This window comes from Taudactylus pleione, unplaced genomic scaffold (genome assembly GCF_031769625.1).
Source record: "Taudactylus pleione unplaced genomic scaffold, aTauple2 ptg000361l, whole genome shotgun sequence".
NCBI lineage: Eukaryota > Metazoa > Chordata > Amphibia > Anura > Myobatrachidae > Taudactylus > Taudactylus pleione.
In genome coordinates, this window is record NW_028284762.1 from 367,338 (window position 1) to 390,539 (window position 23,202).

The window sequence follows — 23,202 nt, forward strand, 5'->3', positions numbered from 1 at the left end:
TTACTGTCAAGTTCAGAAACTTTGGCTAAGACCGTAAGCAGTCCAGGGACACCTAAATCCCTTTTTCCTGTTTTATCCAAGGAATCGGTGGATGAGGAGGATGAGGACGACATCTTGCCTCCGTAGAGCCAGTTTGTGCAGGGACACATTAATTGCCAGCTTGTTTTGTGGGGGCCCAAACGAACCAATCATTTCAGCCACAGTCATGTGGCAGACCCTGGCGCTGAAATGATTGGTTTGTTAAAGTGTGCATGTCCTGTTTATACAACATAAGGGTGGGTGGGAGGGCCCAAGGACAATTCCATCTTGCACCTCTTTTTTTTCTTTGCATTATGTACAGTTTGGGGCCTAGTTTTTCAAACTGCCATCCTGTCTGCCACTGCAGTGTCACTCCTAGATGGGCCACATGTTTGTGCCACCCACTAGTGTCGCTTAGCATAGTCATCCAGCTACCTCGGTGCAATCTTTTGGCCATAAAAACAATATTGTGAGGTGTGAGGTGTTCAGAATAGACTGGAAATTAGTGGAAATTAAGGTTATTGAGGTTAATAATTGCATAGGAGCAGAAAAACCCACAAATTCTGTGATTTTAGCTGTTTTTATGCTTTTTTTAAAAAAAATACAGATCCAAAACACAAAACCCAGAACCCAAAACATGGAAGGGTGGTTTTGGCAAAACCAATCCAGATCCAAAACACGAAGAAAGATCCAGATCCAAAACCAAAACACGAAAAGTGGCCGGTGCACACCCCTACTTTATTATTACTCTACAATTTAGATGTCAGTTTGGACACGTCCCTCCCAAATCTAAATCTCTCTACACATTTTAAATCTGCCCCACCTGCAGTGCAACATGGTTTCACCAAGATGATCAGTTGAGAGAGATATCGCTCTCTATTCCCAACTCTGAATCAGGCCCAGCATGTACAGTGCGGGTCCCCCTGTACCCAGGTGTCCATGTGCACTTGGTAATATGTGTGCGCCATATAAAGAACTGGTAATAAATAAATAAACTAGAGCTGAGCGGGTTTGGATCTCAGAGATCACCCGAGGCAAAACCTCGCGACCCCGCTGTCGGGTCGCGAGGTTTTGTTTTGAGCGGCCTTAACGCTGATTGGCTGAGAGAGCCGTCTGTCACGGTTCTCAGCCAATCAGCGTTAAGCCCATTGAAAATGCACATAGAAAAAGAAGATGGCGCCCGCCATCCCCGCCACCTGACACTGCCGGCACCCCCCGCTGCCGACACAGCCGGCACCCCCACTCACAGAATCCCCTGCTGCCGACACCACCACTGCAGACACTGCCAGCACCCCTGCTCTGCTGCCCCTCGTACTGAGGACACCATCAGCGACCCCCACACTGCCGACACCCCCACACTGAGGACACCACCAGCACCCCTGCACTGCCGACACTGTCAGCACACATGCACTGAGGACACCGCTGGCACCCCCACTTTGCCGACTCCGCCGGCACCTTGCATTGAGAACACCCCAGCACTGCCGACACAGTCAGCAAACCTGCACTGAGGACACCCCTGGCACCCCTGCTTTGTTGACACCGCTGGTACCCAGCATTGCCATTCCATGTACTGAGGACACCGCCAGCAACCCCCGCACTGCCGACACTGCTGTCACAGTAAGTGCACTATTGGTGTATCCAACCCACACTGTATAACACACTGTATCCGTGTTGGAAATTGGAAGATGAACTGCCACATGTAAGTGTCACCCATTGTGTCACTTAGTTTAGTCAGCCAGCTAGCTGGATGCAACCTTTTGGCCTTAACTAGACAAAGCAAATAATATGGTGAGGTGGTCAAAATTGATTGGAAATTACTGGAAATAAATGTTATTGAGGTTAGTTATACTGTAGGAATAAAAACAGGCCCAGATTATGTGATTTTGGCTGTTTTTATGATTTTTTTTAAGAAAAAATCCAGATCCAAAATCAAAACACGAAAACAAAACACGGATGTGAGGTTTTGGCAAAACAAATCCAGATCCAAAACTAGGGGGGATCCAGATCCAAAACACGAGGGTCGGCGCACATCTCTAAAATAAACCCTACACCCATTTTAGATACACCATTGCAAAGACCCAATACTAATAATGCATTAAAAGAATGATTGCTAGATGATTTAGAAGGTGTTGTAATGTTACAGGTTGTGTTTGAAAAATGACCTTTAGGAGCTGATTGGTTGGTACTTTATCTCTCTCCAGGGCTTAGTACATCTACGCTTAGACCTAAAACTGGCACATACAGTACCTTTCTTTTTGATTCGGGAAATCGGGAAGAGTTAGGCCATGCCCCATATCGCCTATTTCTATGGAAGCGACATCCTTTGCAATAGAGGCCACACCCCTTTTAGCCACCAATAACGGGACTGTCACATTAAATTCACACAACTAGCACAGTACCCCGGATCATTCCTAATGTTTATTCTTATAAAATTGTTTATACATTGGTTTGAAGAAATGTGACATATATTTAGACTATTCCATTAGTGACGCTAGTAACGCTCTACCTTATGCCTTGTTCATTCTTTGGCCTTTGCTCTCGGCAGGGGTATAAAGCACATAATATTGTACAGATATATAAGTTATCTCTATAAAATATATAAGTCAATACAATCAAATTTGTACCGTATTTCCTGAACTTGTCGTGTTTCAAATATATCCATGAGAACCTTCCCAGCTTCTGGAGATACATTGTTCACAGCCAAATAGAGAGAAAATGCCACTGTGTCAGGGATAATCAGCCAGTCGCGACGTACATGGCGTTTGGTGATGGCTCTCGCTTCAACTCCTACATCTGTGAGGCAGTGAACATGGGAAGGTTACATTCTATAACAAGCAAAGACGGCCTGAAATATAAACATACCAGCTGTTACCCGCGGCGTCGCCCAGGGCCGTAGCTAGGGTAGTGTGGCCGGTGCCATCGCAAAGGGCACCACAAGTCAGGGGGCGCTGCTTGGGCCTGTCAAATGTCTGTTTATCATCATTCTCACTTGTAGCTTCCTCTTATTTCATCCCCAGCATCTCCTGGCCTCTCCTATCTTTTCCCTGGCCCTTCCCCATGGCCCTTTTTTGGGTGCATTATGTCCCTTTGAAAAATGAGGGGGGCGCCAATGCTCTTTCTGGCACAGGGCACCAAAAAGTCTAGTTACGGCTCTGGCTTTGCCCACAATGAAATCGCTTTTGCCAACATTTTTTTTTTTATTTGAGGTGTTCTAGTTGTATTGCTTTGCATAGGGGCCCTGTTGCAGGAGTGGCCCATGGGTCCAGCAGCGCTATACAGACTGCTGGCAGCAACGCCTTCACCCACCACTCACACAAAGTAAACTGTGTGCGCTGTGCACAGACGGGATACAGTATAGTTAAAGTGACGAAATCCCAGAGCCGGAGTCCTGAACCGTTAAGACACCGGCGCCAGAATTTGACAAGAGGGGAGATGCCAACGCCGGGATCCCAACAGCCGGCACACCGATAGTAAGTACAGCGGGAGCCCTTAGGTCTTAGCTGCAGGGGGGAGAGTTAGGGATAGGCACCCCCGGGGGTTTAGAGTTAGGGAGGAGGTTAGGGTTAGGCCACGGACAGGGGGGTTAGGGTTAGGCACCACTGGGGGGGGGACAGGGGGGTTAGGTTTAGGCATCAGGGTTAGGTTTAGCCACTAACCGGGAGGGTTAGGGTGCGGGGTACGGAGAGTTAGGGTTAGGGTGCATAATAGGAGGGTTAGGGGGTTAAGGAGGGAAGGTTAGGGTACTTACCTCTCCACTGTTGGGATGCTCAGCATCGGGGTGTCGCTGTAGGTCTTTTGACAACTGGCATCCCAAGTGCCGGGATTTCATACCCAACCCGCACAGACTGCTATGTAGCCTATCCTATTAAAGTGAGCGCAGGCTCAAGGCTGGCTTGATGCGGTCAGCCACCCCTGCATAGCAAGGAGGCACTGTGCTGGAGGGGCACCACCACCGCCTTCTCCATTTGCTGGGTGCCTGCTGAGATTTTGTTACCAGTGGGCACCCGGTGTCTCCTTCCATGCAGCCCGATTCTGGAGCTCACTCCTGAGCTCCGCCTTCCATGTCCCGCAGTGGGTGTAGGGAGAGACGACATGATGACTCTCCCACAGTGCTGATGTCATGTTTGACCCAGTATTTACACAGTATTCTATTCCTTTCTATTGTATTTCAGTGTCGGGAACCTACAAAGTAGGAGAAAGAAGGTATTTTTTCTTAGTTCAACTACTATAGTATACCTACTGAAGGAGGAACTAATATTACCAGGACCACTAGAAGCCTTACTCACAGATGAGCACAATCTTCCTATATATTTGGTGAGGTGATTAACACAGTAGTCACAAATGCCAAAGGTTCAGCAGAGTAAACAAAGTGTGGGATTTTGGTTACACGAATGCGTTGGAAATGTTTGTACAGTGTGCAGCATGCATTATTGTACACTGAGGTGTTGGCACTGTTTGTACAGTGTATAGCATGCATTATTGTACACTGAGGGGTCGGCACTGTTTGTACAGTGTGTAGCATCCATTATTGTACACTGAGGGGTCGGCACTGTTTGTACAGTGTGTAGCATCCATTATTGTACACTGAGGGGTCGGCACTATTTGTACAGTGTGTAGCATGCATTATTGTACACTGAGGGGTCGGCACTGTTTGTACAGTGTGTAGCATGCATTATTGTACACTGAGGGGTCGGCACTGTTTGTACAGTGTGTAGCATGCATTATTGTACACTGAGGGGTCGGCACTGTTTGTACAGTGTGTAGCATGCATTATTGTACACTGAGGGGTTGGCACTGTTTGTACAGTGCGTAGCATGCATTATTGTACACTGAGGGGTTGGCACTGTTTGTACAGTGCGTAGCATGCATTATTGTACACTGAGGGGTTGGCACTGTTTGTACAGTGCGTAGCATGCATTATTGTACACTGAGGTGTTGGCGCTGCTTGTACAGTGCGTAGCATGCATTATTGTACACTGAGGTGTCGGCACTGTTGGTACAGTGTGTAGCATGCATTATTGTACACTGAGGGATTGGCACGGTTTGTACAGTGCGTAGCATGCATTATTGTACACTGAGGGATTGGCACTGTTTGTACAGTGTGTAGCATGCATTATTGTACACTGAGGGATTGGCACTGTTTGTACAGTGTGTAGCCTGCATTATTGTACACTGAGGGATTGGCACTGTTTGTACAGTGTGTAGCATGCATTATTGTACACTGAGGGATTGGCACTGTTTGTACAGTGTGTAGCCTGCATTATTGTACACTGAGGGGTTGGCACTGTTTGTACAGTGTGTAGCCTGCATTATTGTACACTGAGGTGTCGGCACTGTTTGTACAGTGTGTAGCATGCATTATTGTACACTGAGGTGTCGGCACTGTTTGTACAGTGTGTAGCATGCATTATTGTACACTGAGGTGTCGGCACTGTTTGTACAGTGTGTAGCATGCATTATTGTACACTGAGGTGTCGGCACTGTTTGTACAGTGTGTAGCTGAGGGGTCGGCACTGTTTGTACAGAGTGTAGCCTGCATTATTGTACACTGAGGGGTCGGCACTGTTTGTACAGAGTGTAGCATGCATTATTGTACACTGAGGGGTCGGCACTGTTTGTACAGAGTGTAGCATGCATTATTGTACACTGAGGGGTCGGCACTGTTTGTACAGAGTGTAGCATGCATTATTGTACACTGAGGGGTCGGCACTGTTTGTACAGAGTGTAGCATGCATTATTGTACGCTGAGGGGTCGGCACTGTTTGTACAGAGTGTAGCATGCATTATTGTACGCTGAGGGGTCGGCACTGTTTGTACAGAGTGTAGCATGCATTATTGTACACTGAGGGGTTGGCACTGTTTGTACAGAGTGTAGCATGCATTATTGTACACTGAGGGGTCGGCACTGTTTGTACAGAGTGTAGCATGCATTATTGTACACTGAGGGGTCGGCACTGTTTGTACAGTGTGTAGCATGCATTATTGTACACTGAGGGGTCGGCACTGTTTGTACAGTGTGTAGCATGCATTATTGTACACTGAGGGGTTGGCACTGTTTGTACAGTGTGTAGCATGCATTATTGTACACTGAGGGGTTGGCACTGTTTGTACAGTGTGTAGCATGCATTATTGTACACTGAGGGGTTGGCACTGTTGGTACAGTGTGTAGCATGCATTATTGTACACTGAGGGGTTGGCACTGTTTGGACAGTGAGTAGCATGCATTATTGTACACTGAGGGGTTGGCACTGTTTGCACAGTGTGTAGCCTGCATTATTGTACACTGAGGGGTTGGCACTGTTTGTACAGTGTGTAGCCTGCATTATTGTACACTGAGGGGTTGGCACTGTTTGTACAATGTGTAGCATGCATTATTGTACACTTAGGGTTTGGCACTGTTTGGACAGTGCGTAGTGAGTAACGAGATACTTGTATGTGCTGGCACTGTGGGAAAAACGTGTAGCGTACAATGAGAGACACAAATGTGTTGCCATATCAGTGTGTAGCATGCAATAAGAGGCACGGATGTGTTGGCACTGTGGGAGCAGCGCGTGCAATAAGATGCAAGGAGTATATTGCAATAACCCTGAAGCTCAAAACAGACAGCGAGTGTATCCGAGTACATACACACGCAGCAGATAAATGTAAACAGGTGGAATAGGTGCAGCCAAATACCCTGGCGCTGAGTCTGACCTCCACCGGTCTTATTAGGAATTCCTGCAAGATGATATGGACTTTAGTCAGTAAAGACCCAGGTCGCGTGCCAGTGTAGTTGGTACCCACCATGAAAGCAATTGAGTTCTTAGCTGGTATGAGTGCCTGGAAACACAGTGGATTGAAATGTGGGTAAGGATGTGCTGCTATTGAGGAAACTAAACAACACTGGCACAGCGGTAAGTATGCGCAGCTAGCCGGGAATGGAGGTGTTAGGAATAGGCACCCCCAGGGGGAGATTAGGGTTAGGTACCCCCCGGGGAGGGTTAGGGGTGGGCTACAGGAAGGGGTTTAGAATTAGGCACCACTGGGGGGAGGTTAGAGATAGGCCCACCCCTGGGAGGGTTAGGTTTAGGGTGCGGGAAGGAGGGGTTATTGCTAGGCATCACCGGGGGTACTGTAGGTTAGGGTTAGACATCCCCCGGGGAGGTTAGGGTTAGGCACCACTAAGGGAGGGTTAGGGTCCTTACCTGCGCCTGTCGAGATTAAGCACCATTCGGAATTCTAGCGCCGGTATTTGAATCAGCGGCTATTCAGCTGCCGGCATCTCATATCGCTGCCCATGTGGTCATATACACTCTGTATGCGCACGATACATTATCTGCTCGGTCGGTGTGACAGGTATTTTATCTGACAGTGTTTGCCCAGCATTACATCTACAGTAATATCTATTTATTTGTCTAACTTTAACAACAAGTCACCAATACAGTAGATGATGAGTTAAATCATTAAAAGTTAAATTTCCGTATAATATCTGTGGAGCGCACCCTATGCAAATGACATACAGTTTCAGACAGGTGATACCAACGGTTTGTTTCAACAGAAAGAGAACTAATCAGTCTGTAAAACTAACTGCATGTATGTTATCTGGGCTGCCAGCTGCCATCTGTTACATGTAACGTATTATTTCCTGGGGAAATACTGTGGCTCTATCTGCTCTTTTATACGGGGCAGGTTTTTCTGGTTGATGCTGAAGTCAACTTATATTTATAAAGTCTATATTATGAAATATGTTTCCTCCCATCACACCCAACACAACGTAGGACACAATGGGCATCATTAAAACGTTGGACGTGAAATTCCACAATTTGTTTAGAAAACGCTATATTATGTATTTTAAAGTAACGAGCAGCCTAAAGGGATGAGCAACCAAGTTGCACTCATCTATAAATGATGCCCCATGTGGCTGTTTATCAATCTTTCTTGCCACTCCAAGTCGTGTTTCAAATACATGGTTTACAGTAACCACGTCGACATTCAAAATGCAGACAGCGCAATGTCGACATCCTCAGCATGGTGTCTGTGTTTATTGACAGGCAGAGATCACCCGAGCACTGGAGGCTGATATAATTCTCAAAGTGTTGGCAGCATTAGAACACAAATGTTGCAATTTACTCTGAAGTGAAATAAATACATTGTTGCAGTCTACAGGCAGAGGGGTATATTTACGAAAGTGAGAGTTTTTAGAAGTGAAGTTGTTGCCCATAGCAACCAATCAGATTTTACTTATCATTTATCTAGCACCTTCTAGAAGATAATAGCTTAAATCTGATTGGTTGCTATGGGCAACAGCTCCACTTCTAAAAACCTGCACTTTAGTAAATTTACTCCAGAGGATGTTAAGATGATGACTAGAAAAATTATATTAGGCTAAATCCACTGTTGAATTAAAGATACTACTGTCCTGGTACTGACTGCTGCAGGAGAAATATCATCCGAAGGCCTAGACATCAGGTCTATAGCTAACTGTGTAATTAAATATACTCTTTTGAATGTGAATTATATGAGCATAATCCTAATTTATTATAATAATCCAATAAGCAATTTTACAAGGTATTTTTTACATTGCACTGTACACTGATATAAATGAGTGCCCGTTGCATGCTGAGATGACTGGCCGGCTTATAACAACGATAATCTATTCGGATATATAGGAAGGAATGTATACTAGATGATAATCCCTACTATCTAAATTAGGAATACATATTAAACAAGAAGTAGAAAACAATGTGTTGAGTAATATGTGAATACGGGATGCAGTTATGAGACCGGTGGCCGCGATGCTGCAGGTCTCAATACCGACAGGGAAATCCCAACAAGGGACTTACTATATTAATCCCGACGCCAGAACACAGAAGGACGCCAGCCCAAAGGAGGTAAATCCGGGGCGATCTTAGCAATAGCCGCAGCAGGGAAGGTTAGGTTTTGGGTGGGAGGTTAGGGTTAGGCACCCCTAGGGGAGAGGGTTAGGCACCACTGGGGGGTTAGGGTAAGGAACTAAGGGGGGAGGGTTAGGTTTAGGCATGAAGGGGGGGTTAGTTTTAGGCACTAACTGGGAGGGTTAGGGTGCGGGGTGGGGAGGGTTAGGGTTAGGCTACAAGAAGGGAGGGGAAGGGGGGAGGGGAAGTATACATACCAGACGTCTGTCGGGATACCAACCATCGCTGTCGGTATTCTGACAGGAGGAATCCCGACAGCCGGCATTACATGCCCATTCCATGAATACATACCATTACAACTTCAGTAGAAAGATTACACCCTAGTTCAATGGTTCCCAAAGAGTGCACCACAGCTCGAAGAGGTGCCGCGGTGCTGATGCAAGTGTGCCGCGACCGCAGGTGGATGATCTGACAGCAAGACAGCTGGTCAGGCAGCCTGCGACCGTTCACACGGAAAAGCCAGCCCCACGCCGTGCTGATGACAGTGATAGACAGACTGTGTGAGCCGTGTATGAGACGTGCAGCCACGCCCCCTCTCCACTTTTTGGCTTTTCTCCTCCTACACAAGTCACAGTCACAGAGGCACAGACAGTCTGAAGCCCTGAGGTGCTGTAGTGTCAGCTGTAATATCACCTAAATATATTTACTTTAATATTAAAGTAAACATAACACATCCAAGGTGTCCTTCCCTGCTCAAGGCACGTCCCCCATTCTCAGAGGTATGCCTCTATTAGTTCTCTTTCTGTGCAGCTTACTGCCCATGGTATAGCCCCACCCCCAGCTCTGCAAGCACTGTCTGACTATACAGGAGTGAGGCTGAACTGTTTCTGCCTCATCTCTTGTCTAACTGCAGTCCCAGGGAGCTCCACAAAGCTGGTGAGTGTTAACTATAAAAATGATTACAATAAACAAAGTAGATGTTTATAAGTTATAAATATCTTTGTATTACTCTAATCATCTTTATATCAAATCTCACGAGTATGACAGGGGAGGCTCCTGTCATACTCCTGATGATATTGTGTAATAAGGGGCAATTAATGAAGAAAAACAATAAGCTCATGTGCTAAAGAGTAAGCACTCTGTACTATTGTATTCTAAAAATTATTCACATTGTGGCTAGGAGACATATGGGATGGAAAACTAATTAGAATCCTAAAATGATATAGTAATACCTGAGTATTGCCCTAGAGCAGTGGTGTCAAACTCGGGCCCTCAAGCTGCAGTGGAACTACACATCCCAGCATGCAGTGCCACAGTTTTGCTATTAGGGCATGCTAAAACTATGGCAGGGAATGCTGGGATATGTAGCCCCACAAAAGCTGAAGGTTTCAGAGTTTGACACAACTGCCCTAGAGTAACATATATGCCTCACCATCATTATGCATAGAAACAGCCCTTAAAGAGGGTAATTACTCTACACCAGGGCTGGCCAATAGGTTGATCGCGATCTGCCAGTAGCTTGCGGAGCTCCCGCCGGTAGATCGCAACCAACCTGCTGCAGTAACTGGGATACGCTTGTCTCTGAAGTGAACAAAGACTAAAGAAGCCTCTGTTCACTTCAGAGGCTAGCGTTCCCAGTCATGCAGTGCGCGGGTGACGTCATGACGTCACCCGCGTCGCCTGCCATGTGAGGAGCCTGCGCGCCGGCTGGATCTAGCTAGAGGCAGGCACAGACAGACGCCGGAGAGAAGCTGGTGCGGCGTGCACTGACACGCGTGAAGACAGGTAAGTACTGCACAGCGAGGGGGCACAGCATAAGGGGCATTACTGGGGGCACATAATAAGGGGCATTACTGGAGGCACAGAATAAGGTGCATTACTAAGGGCACAGAATAAGGGGCATTACAGGAGGCACAGCATAAGGGGCATTACTGGTGGCACAGCATAAGGGGCATTACAGGTGGCACAGCATAAGGGGCACTACTGGGGCACTGCATAAGTGGCTCAAATACAGAGGGCATTGCATAATGGGCACAACTACAGGGGAACTGCATAATGGGCACAACTACTGGGGGCATTGCATAAGGGCACTACTACTGGGGGCATTGCATAAGGGGCAGTTCTACTGGGGCATTGAATAAGGGGCACTACTACAGTGGGCATTGCATATGGGGCACTACTACAGTGGTCATTGTATAAGGGGCACTACTGTGGGCATTGTATATTAGGGGCACTACTGTGTGTCGTAACGTGAATAAGGAACACTTCTATGTGGTGCAATGTGAATAAGATTGTGCTGTTGTGTGGAGTAATTTGAATTGGGGATACTATGGGTGATTTTGCCAGGACAGACCCCCACGCTCCTCGCTGTGAGGTCACGCCCCCTTTTTTGCATACCACGCCCCTGTTTTTGGCTCGGTAGATCACAAAAGATTTTAAGATTTAAAAGTAGATCACCGAGTCCAAAAGTCTAGCCACCCCTGTTCTACACCCATAGTGGTCACAAGCAAACAACTTAGAAAAACGCATGCAGTGGAGGGGTGACATTGGAACGCTAATACCTCTTTTCTATCTGATGGCCGGGTCGCACACAGGATTATGTTCATGCGCCCATCCCGGGTGTGACCCGGCTGACACCTTATACAGACAGGCCACCTGACCCGGCACTAATGCTGGATCGATGATGTCACCGCCATCAGGTGCTGAGCCAGCGCATGGACACGATCTCATATCCAAGCGCTGGCTCTTCCTATGCAAAGAACGGGAGCCGGGTCACACTGATCCGGGTTACCCATTTGCACTGCATCATGAGCAGAGTTGAGCATGCGTTCAACCCTTCTCGTGACCAGGGTTGAAATGCCGGGTCGCTTGACATGGCCCTTTCACCCTGCACAGTAACCCGGGTTATTGCTGCTACAGTAAAAGGGGTATTAAACTGAGTCCCTATTTCTGAATACTATGGTGATGCTATAATAATACAATATAATGATACAAGAGAACTACATAAGGATGTATAATCCATTCATTGGATGCTCATAATCCTAGATCGGTTGCAAGCCAGCTAAAAAATTCTACAGACACAAATATATATCCTAGTGAGTGAGCAAAGTAGAAAATATATAGTAGTATCTGTGGTTATTTGTATAAATAAATGTGGGGATTTTACAGTAATATTTAGGGCGTTACATTGTAGCAATGATAATCCCAGTAACACTGAGATTCTGAACTGACAACAGTGCGAATATGCAAAAGCGAGCAAAACATGCGAACGTAAATTTTAAAAATACGCCCCCTGGCCGCTCGCACCATACGTCATGTCCGCTATTAGATTAATCGAGTACATCGACCAGCGTATGAACTGCTCGCTATTCTTGTGGTTGTTTTTTTCAACCACTATTTTGCGAGCAGTTCTGAGTTAAAATAACCCAGTGACGTGGTCAATGACGCTGCTGGATTAATTATGCACTCCCTTAAAACGCCCGTTTTGACCTTTAAGCACGCCTGCGATCGGATTTCCACTCCCCGTTTTCAAGCACCTTCCCGTTACCACCCACATACGCCTCATTCTGTCACTCAAATTAGCAGGCATTCGCTCTTTTGCGAGCACATGAATTTCGGCCGCACTGACTGGTTCGCGCATGCGTATAACGATCCGTACGCATGCGCAGTTGGGCAAACATCGCTCGGAACGAACGAGCTGCCGCTTACGAGCGGCTCTGAATCAGGCCCAAAGTCAGGAGCTTCTACACAAAATGCTCATCTTAAATCCTGCCAAGCAGTCTCTGCTGGCCTAGACCACATTATCTGATCTGGGGATTGTTTCTTAAGGCACTCAGTCAGTGGAGCCGCCCTAATGGCAAAATCACGTATGAATATGCAGTAGTAACCGACCAGACCAAGGAATGTCCTGAGCTCTGATTACAATTGGGTTTAGGCCAGGTGAGGACTGCTTCCACTTTAATGGGCTGAGGTTTAACCTGCCCTATGCCCACGATATATCCCAAGTATTTCACCTCCACCATTCCAATGGCACATTTCTCAGGGTTAGCGGTAAATCCCGGTGCCGATAAAGACTGTAACACTGCCTCTACCTTTGGAAGGTGTGACTCCCAGTCGGAGCTAAAGATGATGATGTTGTCTAAATATGCAGCTGTATAATCCCTGTGGGACCGTAGTAACTTATTCATAGCCCTCTGGAAAGTTGCTGGGGCTCCATGCAATCCAAAAGGCAGCATTTTGTATTGGAAAAAACCCTCTGGGGTAGAGAAGGCTGTTTTTGTTTGAGCAGCTTCAGTCAAAGGAATCTCCCAATACCCTTTTGTCAATTCGAGAGTGGTGAGATACTGGCTTTTTGCTAGATTCTCCACCAGCTCGTCAACCCGGGGAATAGGGTAGGACTCAAACAATGGGGTTATACCATTTACTGTTTGACTCCTCTATGACCCCAATGTGCAGCATGTTCTCCACCACTTGTTTTACCGCTACGCATTTTGCCTCAGGTATGCGATAGGGTCTCTGCTTTATTATCACCCCGGGAGGAGTAACAATATCATGCTGTATGATTTGGGTCTTTCCCAGAATAACAGAGAATACATCTTGGTTTCATGCTACTAAGCTCACCACTTCCTGTTTTTGGCTAAGGCTGAGGTTAACCTCCATAGGTACCTGACAGTCTGGGGTTTTCTTTGCCACTAAAGAGGGCAGACTGGCACTTTCTTTCCAAGGTTTCAATAGATTTACGAGATAAATTTGTGTCTCCTTCTGTCTACCCTCCTGTCGTACCCTGTAGTTTACAGGTCCCACTGCGTCTATGATCTCATAAGGGCCTCATGTGAGGGTCTGGGTTTGTTGTGAACCCGGGGTGGTGATAGCAGCAGACACAGAGGCAGATTGAAATAAAAAGGTGGAGCTTTTAATAAGTGATTTAGCAGACATGGGAATGGCAAAAGAAAAATGTCCAGGTTTAGCACTAAAGTGCACTTGATAACTGTGGTGGGGTAAATGGAAGAATGTCCAGATAGTGACAGGCGGGAAATGTTCAGGATGCAGGTTTGGTGAGCTGTAACGAAGTGCAGGCAGAGGTAATGGAGTTCAGCTGGGAGTAGAGTGTGAGGTAAGGTGCAGGGAAACAGCAGGTCCAGGTACTCAGGCAGGGGAAAGGTAAATGGAGGGTGCAGGGTGAGTCCAGCAGGTTTGGAGCAGACAGGGTAACAGGCAAAATAGTGCTTCCAGGCAGACAGGTAAGGCACAGGTACTCTCTACCAGCCGCAGCTGAGAAACACGTTGCACTGGCAAAGGAAGGAAGGCTCTGGACCTTCCCAAATACTCAGTGCGCTGTAACAGGCTGGAAAGAGCACATGACCCACCAGGATTGGACAGCTTGAATCACATGACCGGAGGCAAGATAGCGGAGCCCATGCCAGACATAACTGAAACACCGCCAGGCCTCACCAGGCCTCAGTGACAATGTGCCTTCACAGAACCACGTGCAGCCAATGCCCCTCACCAAACACCAGCACCGCTGCCAAAGACCCCTCGCCACAATGACCTCACAGGTAATACCTGGTGACCACCATGCCGAGAAACCCTGGCCATGACACCTCAACATTGAGCATACATATTTGCTTTCAGTAGTAGGCACAAGCACTGGTACATTGTCTCCCGGTTGGAAAAAATTGGTCGACTCTGGTAACATCATAATTGCATTTCTGACGCTGCTGAGCTCTGTCCATATGTTCATTCAGCATTGGCACAATCTGCATTAACCGGCCATACAATTGGGACACAAACTGAACGATATTAGAATCTTGACATGATTGTTGCTCCCACCCTTCCTTTAACATATCTAAAATCCCTCTAGGTTGCCTCCCATAGAGGAGTTCGAAGGGACTGAACCCCGTGGAGGATTGGGGCACCTCTCGAACGGCAAACATCAAATAAGGCAGGAGTAAATCCCAATCTTGCTTTTCTTGTGGCACCGCCCTCTTTATCATCTGTTTAAGGGTCTGGTTAAAGCGTTCTACGAGGCCATCTGTTTGCGGGGTGATAAACTGAGGTGGTAATCCTATCTACCCTTAATAGTCAGCACAAATCTTTCATTCATTTAGATACAAAAAGGGTACCTTGATCCGTCAGGACCTCCTTAGGTATTCCCAGATGGGTATATAGCATCAATAACTCCCAGGCAATAGTGCTAGATTTCATGTTACGTAGCGGGATGGCCTCCGGGTACCTTGTGGCATAATCTACTACCACTAATATGTATTGATGCCCACAAGCAGATTTTTCCACTGGCCCTATCAGGCCCTTACCAATTATTTCAAAAGGTACTGAAATTACAGGGAGGGGAATCAAGGGTGACCAAAACCCTGGTCAGGGCGCTGTCTTCTGACACACTGGATATTCCTGACAATATGTTTTTTACTGCTGCATGAATGCCGGGCCAGAATAATCTTAACTGAATACCCTGGAGAGTTTTCTCCTCCCCTAATGGCCACCCCACAGGTGTGTATGAGTCGCCCTCAACACCAACTGCTCGTGTTTCTGGGGAACCAACAATTGGTCTACTCTCTTACCCTGCAAATATGTTACACGATATAACAAATAATTTTTTAATGCAAAGTATGTGTTGGTAAAGCCGTAATTAGTTTACCATTTACTTCTACAACATTTTCAAATGCGTTTATCAAGTTCCCATCATTTTGTTGGTCTTGGCCAAAGTCCTGTAAAGACACTTCCTTGCAGATGGAAATCCACTGTGCCTCGGTCTCGCTGCCCTCCTCCTGCTGCTCACTGGCCAAGGTGGGTGCTACAGCCACCAAACTTTGGGATACTGCAGAGCTTTGCTCTTGTGACACCTTTGGCATGGTCCGTCTGCTGTCATCATGCCAAGAAACCAACTCTTGTAGTAACAGAAAATCCCGACCTAGGATCAATGGGTAGGGTGGTTTGGTTTGGCGACTACTGCGGCTACCACCTTCAGAGATCGCCCTTTTATCACTACCGGGAGGTGCACTCAGGGGCATTCTTCTACATCCCCATGTACACATATAACCTTAACCGGGGGTAGCACCTGTTCAGCATCGAGAGGAACCAGGTTAGCAGAGATGATAGTTAATTTACTGCAAGTATCCACTAAGGCCAAGATCTCATGGCCTTCTACTTGCACCATCAAACAAAACAAGGTAGTTTCCGCTGGGGAATTGCTTCCAGACTTGTTTCTCCCGCACTGCAGTCCATCGGCTTGCCCTGCTTTGGGCAGTCCCAGCGCACATGACGGGGCTCGCCGCACTCAAAACATACAGCCGGAGGTGGGTTGTTTGCTTTAACAACTGAGACCTGGGTTCTAGGCTTGGGTACTGACTGGAACCCCTGCTTGGCTTTATTCAATTTCCCAAGAGTCAGGTACCGCTCAATTACTACCACTAACTCCTCAAATGTTTGGGGGTCAGCTTGTAGTGCCCACTGTTGCACCACATGGTCTAGTACTTGTACAGCATGGCCCAAAACCACCAACTCTACTATACGCTGAGCAGAGTTTTTATCTGGCTACAACCATACCTAACTCAGCCTGGCTAATTTGGCCATCTGGACCCTTGGAGGCTGAGAAGAGTTCAGCCACCATTCCTGAAACTCCTGAGCTTTGCTGGGGCCAGTCACTCTAACCCTGCTGAGTATGGCCTTTTTCAGGCGAGGATAGGAGTTTGCCTCTGTCACGGTCAAATCGACATATGCTCTGTGAGGTTCCCCTGTGAGACAGGGAGCAAGTCTGGCAGCCCACTCCTCCTCAGGCCATTTTAGACATGCAGCAGTACGCTAAAAAAATGCACAGAAAAGCTTCAATGTCATCAGATGGGATATAAATATAGCAGACTTAATTAACTCTCTCTCGCAAGCCAGATTCCCAGCAATCTATATCAGCTGGCTTCCATTAAAACTGCACTACATTCCCTGGGCTCCCAGCCCCATACACAGGAGTTAAGCAGTTTTATATTGTGCACAATTTGCATATACACATAAACAGATTATCACTGTGAACAACTGACATTTTATAGCTGGCCTGCCACACTCACATACGCAGCGCAGTAGGTAGCATTCTGCAATGCATCTCACTGCCGCTGTGGGTGGATCTGGTCACTATATCCAGGCTCTTGCTGCGTAATAGTATCCACCAAGGTCCCTGTTTGGGCACCAAATGTGATAAGAATCACATAGACCGGAGTAAAATCCAACAGAAGTTTATTTTCTAACCACAGGCAGATATACAGGTCAGTGCAAGCCCGTGACATGCCTGTGACACTCCCATGAGATGCAACAATGTGCATCTTTTTAGCCACCCGCCTGTCACCTCCTAGGCCCCTTACATTTTTTTCAACCACGCGCTGCATCTAAGATGCACGCACAGACTAAAAGCATTGATCCACTGGGCCCAATTCAGAATCAGGCCCATTGTGAATACGGGCGTACGCCCAACTCAGCATCGGGCTCTCAATGTGCTTTGTAGGTGAGCAACACTGGCAGCAAACTACAGTACCACAGTCAGTTAGGACTTACAGTATGATTTTGGGGCTTCATTTAGGAATGGAAATTGGATATAAGTGTTGTTCAATTTATAATCATATTCCTGTAAGGTTTTTCAGGTAAGTCCTTTCCCTGGGATAGTTTGCAATAAACTTTTTATTAACTTGTGTTTTTGATGTACAGCAATCATGCAGCTCAAGTTATTTACTAAGAAAGACATACCATAGAAGAGGCTGAACAGGAGAATTGTCGCCGCGAGAGCTGGCAGGCGCATGGCGGAATCCGGGCACCTGAAATATTAAAGACATTGCTTTCTATGAGGAGAAAACTTTCCATAGATAAAAGCTGTCAATAATCCACACAGTGGATGGAAAATTAAAGCTATGTTTAAAGCACAATTTAGGTTGATCTTTGTATCAAGGCAAACAGAAACAGACGGCGTGAAGCAAATGCGCGGTCAGTGATATTAATCATTTCCAAGCAGCCTATTATTGCTCTGCGTTCTCCTGTCCTCACACCAAAATATTATGTAACCTCTGCTCCGTTTTTGATCAGGACTGGTTTATATGTGATATATAAGTGTTACACGTGGTGTGCTTCTCTCATGCTAAAACTAGAGATAACGGTTTGGTTCTACTTGTTTTTTTTTCACCAGATTAGTGTAAGTTCAGGTTCATCTCATTGGCTATCCAAAACACGTGAGAGCCAGATAGCCAATAAGATAACGGTTTTCGGATCCGAATGTAACCAAGTACTGTAGAACTGAACCGCTCATCTCTACATGAAACAGAAGCTCTGTGCACATTAGTACATTGAACCCGTAACCCAGGGATGGCCAGACTTTTGGATTTGATCTACACTAAAGGACGAACATCTTTTGCATTCTACCATAGTACATAATACAAGACTTTTTAGGGCTACAAGGTGATGAAACGTAAGATAACAAAACATACACATTTTACCATAATTAATTGGTGTTCTGTAGGAGCATAATGTACTAAACACCCCCAGACATTCCAATAAATGTTCTGCTGGTTTGGAGAAATATTAAAGGCACACCACATAGTAGCTGGATAAGAAACCCTCCCCAGATACAAGGCAGACAGGGTGGGATGTACTAAGCATCGCATCCATAATGTCGTACATACCGCCCATTATCGGGTACATACCAGCTACAGTATCGGCGACATGTGCCTAGAAAATCACAAAGGACGGCTCTCCTGGTAAGATAGTGGGATTCCGGCTTTATGACCTAGAAGTCCCTCTAGTGTCCTTCTGCGCATGCACAGAAGGAAGCGAGAACCGCGGGGGGAACTGGGAGGGATGCCTGTCAGGGGGCCTCCGGAAAAGAAGGCCATAGGCTGAAGGCTTTACCCACCAGGATGAAGCACGGGAGCAACAGAACCCCCACCCAAAAAAAAATGAAATTGCATTTTTGGAGATTTTACCGCATTTCTGCCCTTAGTACATCCAGTCCACTGTGTTATATGACCAATACAATTTCTGTACCCAAACCACAGTAACATAATATACTTATGCAGCTGCTGAGCAAATAAGCCCCCAGAACCACCAGGTAACACTCTGCGCTGCTCTCTACCAGTGTTACTAGCTAGTGGCGAGAAGTAACGCTGGCACTGGCTGGACTAAGGATCTGGATGCCCCGGGGCACTTGTCGGCCCCAATGTCTAAAATTAGTGATCTCACTTTTTTCCCTGTTTCTGCGTCTGTAAGAATTGTCACAACAACATACCCAGCATGGCGGGCACAACCCTATTTAACTGAATACAGATAGAGCCAGAAAGGGGATTGAGGTGAGGAAGGAAAGGGGAGAACAAAAGGGTAAAGATAAAAAATATATTATACAAAGGAAAACATGAATAAAATAAATTAGGTTTCTAAGTTGTCCATAGCCAACTTTAATTAGTCCTGTACAAATACTCTACACAGTGTTTACTTAAGCTGGGCACACATTGGGCCTGATTCAGAGCCGGACACAATTAGCGCTCGCTCATCCAGAAAATAGGGGTGGCTATTCAAATCAACCGTTCGCTCTTTGCGGTCTGTTGACGCCTCTAGGTCTGAACGAGCGAACAAAACTTGCGGTCGTTTTTTGAAAAAATACGCCCCCTGGCCGCTCGCATCCTACGTCATGTCCGCTGTTTATTAGATTAATCGAGTACATCGACCAGGGTATGAACTGCTCGCTATTCTTGGGGTTGGTTTTTGCTACCACAATTTTGCGAGCAGTTCTGGCTATAAAATAAACCAGTGACGTGGTCAATGACGCTGCTGTTTTAATTATGCACACCCATAAAACGCCCGTTTTGACCTTTAAGCACGCCTGCGTTCGGATCTCCACTCCCCGTTTTCAAGCACCTTCCCCCGTTACCACCCACATACGCCTCCTCCTGTCACTCAAATTATCAGACATTCGCTATTTTGCGAGCACATGAATTTCAACCGCACTGACTGGTTCACGCATGCGTATAACGATCCGTACGCATGCGCAGTTGGGCAAACATCGCTCGGAACGAACGAGCGGCCGCTTACGAGCGGCTCTGAATCAGGCCCATTGGGTGATATATGGGCCGTTCAATCGATGATATTGATAATGATTATTATTATGATTACTCTGTGATCTATATCTTATTTTATTATTTTTCATATTATATTCTATTTTGTATTCTGTATTGTTTGTCCGGTGTAAATAAATTTGTTTTGAAGATTTAAATTTCAAAACAATTTTTCCCATTTGTATCTAATCCTAAATTTATTTTTGTTATTATATATAACACTTACCAACTGCTTGGAGGCTTCCCATGAACTGTGACTCGGATCAGCAGGATGTACAAGTAAATAGTTTGGACTTCTAGTTAAAGAACAAATTCCAATTTGCGTAAGACTGTTCGCCAGACACTTGGCTGGAGGACAGAATAAATCCTTGTTTTGTGTTTTGTAATGTTTTTGTAATTACATTTCTTTTATAAAATTATTATTTTTTTAAAATTAATCTTTCACTTTTATCTTCATACTTGAAACTCTAACTTTTAGATTTTTAGCAGAATACTTACTGCGCCAATTGCATGGGTCGTCCCGGAAACGGTCACTCAGGTCAGCTTCATATAAAAGTAAATAGTTTAGACTTTTGTTTAGAGATTAAATTCCATTTTCCGTAAGTACTTTCCCCGGAAATCTGGCTGGAGACTTCTCTATTTTTACTTAGTCTTCATATTAAAAGGAAATTGACTAAAGGTTTAAAGTATAAAGTGCCGGGATTTAAAAAATATTAATTTTATGCCAGCGGCAAAGTAATATTAATGGCAGAATTGTGGCTACGGTGTCTGCCATCCAAGCGTTTTTAGTTTCATATTCGTGTTTGTAGCATGGATATCCTTAAAACTATAATGGCGACGTTTGGAAACCTCTGGTTTAAGGCCTATAATTTAAGACAGATGTTACATCGACAGAGGTGTACAGATCCTAGTACAGTATGTATGCATTAGAGATAATACAAAGAAATCAGCAGAACATATTGTAAAGGACTTAGGGCTCTATTTATTAACATTATTTTTACTAAAATAAAGTGAAAAAGGCTGTTTGGTGTTTTCACACCCTTTTCACATTATTTTAGTTTCACCTGTAGTTATTACAGGGCAATTGGAGTAGAATTAGTAAAATTCTACTCCAACCCCTAATTATCACTTATTTTTAGTAAAGCAGATCGCATTTCCCATAATTGTAATGGGAAATGTGATCTGTGTGCAAGTTACTAAAAATAAATTGTAAAAAAATACCGGGGGAAGCCCTGTGATAATAACGCCACCTGGAGGTGGCGTTATCCAGGGTCTCCCCCGGTTACCGGGCTCCCACTCTGCTCTAACGGGGAGAGCAGAGGCGGGAGCCGGCCCCAGTAATCAGCTATGTGGTCTAAAGAGACCGCAAGCTGATTACTGTAAAAAAAAGAAAAAAAAATTAAACATTTTTTTTTTTACTTACCTGAATCCAGGGACCGGTGATTGGGCCTCCGGTGATGGCTCCTCTCCGGTCAGCTGGTCTCCCACAGTGCACTGGGGCCCGGTCATCAGGTGATCGGGCCCCAGTGCAGTATGGGAGATCACCTGATCGGGAAGCCCGGAGAAGACCACCGGAGGCCAGGAGAATGCAGGTAAGTGTAATGAAGGGAGGGGGGGTCGCGGGGAGGGGAGGGGGGGGTAGCGGGGGTCCGCGATTGCGGGGGCGGGGCTTAGCGCCGGGGGGCGGGGCTTAGCGTCGGTGGGGGGGTAGTAGCGGTGGTCGGTCGTGGGCATGCGCGTGCTGTTAGTCGCGGTATTTTTTCCGAAAATACCGCGACTAGAGTGCGGATGGGATCCGCAGGGACAGAGCTTTATCGCAAGCTCTGTCCCTGCAAGGGATTTATAGTAAATCCCTGTGATATTGCCTGAATTCGCAATGTGAATTCACTCGGTAATATCACACTACAATCCGCATTCAATATGCGGATTGTAGTAAATAGAGCCCTAAGCCAGAAATTACGCACAGTCTCATTCTAATCATGTTAGAATGTTACACACTTCCTATATTTTTGTGTTATAAATGTGTTATAAATGTAGGGTAACTGTGCATTTTCTGAAGCAGTTTACATTTGAGCATAGTTACAGCCTGTAAAATGTCTAGACATGGGAGCTTACAACATAAAGCAACATCTGCTGAGTACAATAAAATGTTAACTTGAATGAAGATCTTTGTATCCTTATCCTTGTGTTACCTGAGCAAACATTCCCCAACTGTAAACATTTACATTACAGTACAGAATCGGTATGAATCACCTCCGGACCTAAGCCCGGTGGATGAAATACTGAGGTATGTAACACCCCTAACCCTCCCCTCTGCCCCCCCCCCTAACCCTCCTTCAGGGGTGCCTTACCCTAACCTCCCCCCAGGGGTGCCTAAACCTAACCCCCCCTCCCCACACCCTAAACCTAACCCTGCCGGGGGGGTGCCTAACCCCAAGTCCCCCCGAGAATCCCTAATCCTAACCCCGCAGCTAAGCGCTGCTGCCCCACGGCTTAGCTACGATCGGTATGCCAGGTGTAGGGATTTCGGCGTGGCCCTGATGATAGGCGTCAGTATTTAGGGGCTTAGCAGAGTACTGTATACACCACCTGTTGTATATTTATTTAGCATACAGTAAGTGAATGTACAGCCGTACTCACTGTTACACAGCTTGGATATCAAATGGAGTGGAGCAGTGGCACAGCAGGATGGAGACAGCTCACCAGCTAGTGACTGCCTCTTGGTACAAGGTAGTGGAGCGGGTGCAGACAGCTCACCAGCTGGTGACTGCCTCCTTGGTACAAGGTAGTGGAGCGGGTGCAGACAGCTCACCAGCTGGTGACTGCCTCCTTGGTACAAGGTAGCAGAGCGGGCATAGACAGCTCACCAGCTGGTGACTGCCTCCTTGGTACAAGGTAGCAGAGCGGGCATAGACAGCTCACCAGCTGGTGACTGCCTCCTTGGTACAAGGTAGCAGAGCGGGTGCAGACAGCTCACCAGCTGGTGATGGCCTCCTTGGTACAAGGTAGCGGAGCGGGTGCAGACAGCTCACCAGCTGGTGACTGCCTCCTTGGTACAAGGTAGCGGAGGGGGTGCAGACAGCGCACCAGCTGGTGACGGCCTCCTTGTTACAAGGTAGCAGAGCGGGTGCAGACAGCTCACCAGCTGGTGACTGCCTCCTTGGTACAAGGTAGTGGAGCGGGTGCAGACAGCTCACCAGCTGGTGACTGCCTCCTTG

The 23,202-nt window shown here is 46.5% G+C and overlaps 1 protein-coding gene across 1 annotated transcript in view; it reads right to left on the reverse strand.

Moving 5' to 3' along the window:
- LOC148508526 (apovitellenin-1-like) overlaps positions 1–20,501 on the reverse strand; it is a 30,226-nt gene extending 9,725 nt beyond the window's left edge. Inside the window, exons 1-3 of the mRNA XM_088444386.1 lie at positions 20,483–20,501; positions 17,634–17,701; positions 2,643–2,811 (exon numbers count right to left, since the gene is read on the reverse strand). Of these exons, the coding sequence (XP_088300512.1) occupies positions 2,643–2,811; positions 17,634–17,701; positions 20,483–20,496 (251 nt within the window). The 5' untranslated portion in view covers positions 20,497–20,501. The remainder of the gene's footprint in view (positions 1–2,642; positions 2,812–17,633; positions 17,702–20,482) is intronic.
- Between the last annotated feature and the right edge of the window lie 2,701 nt (positions 20,502–23,202).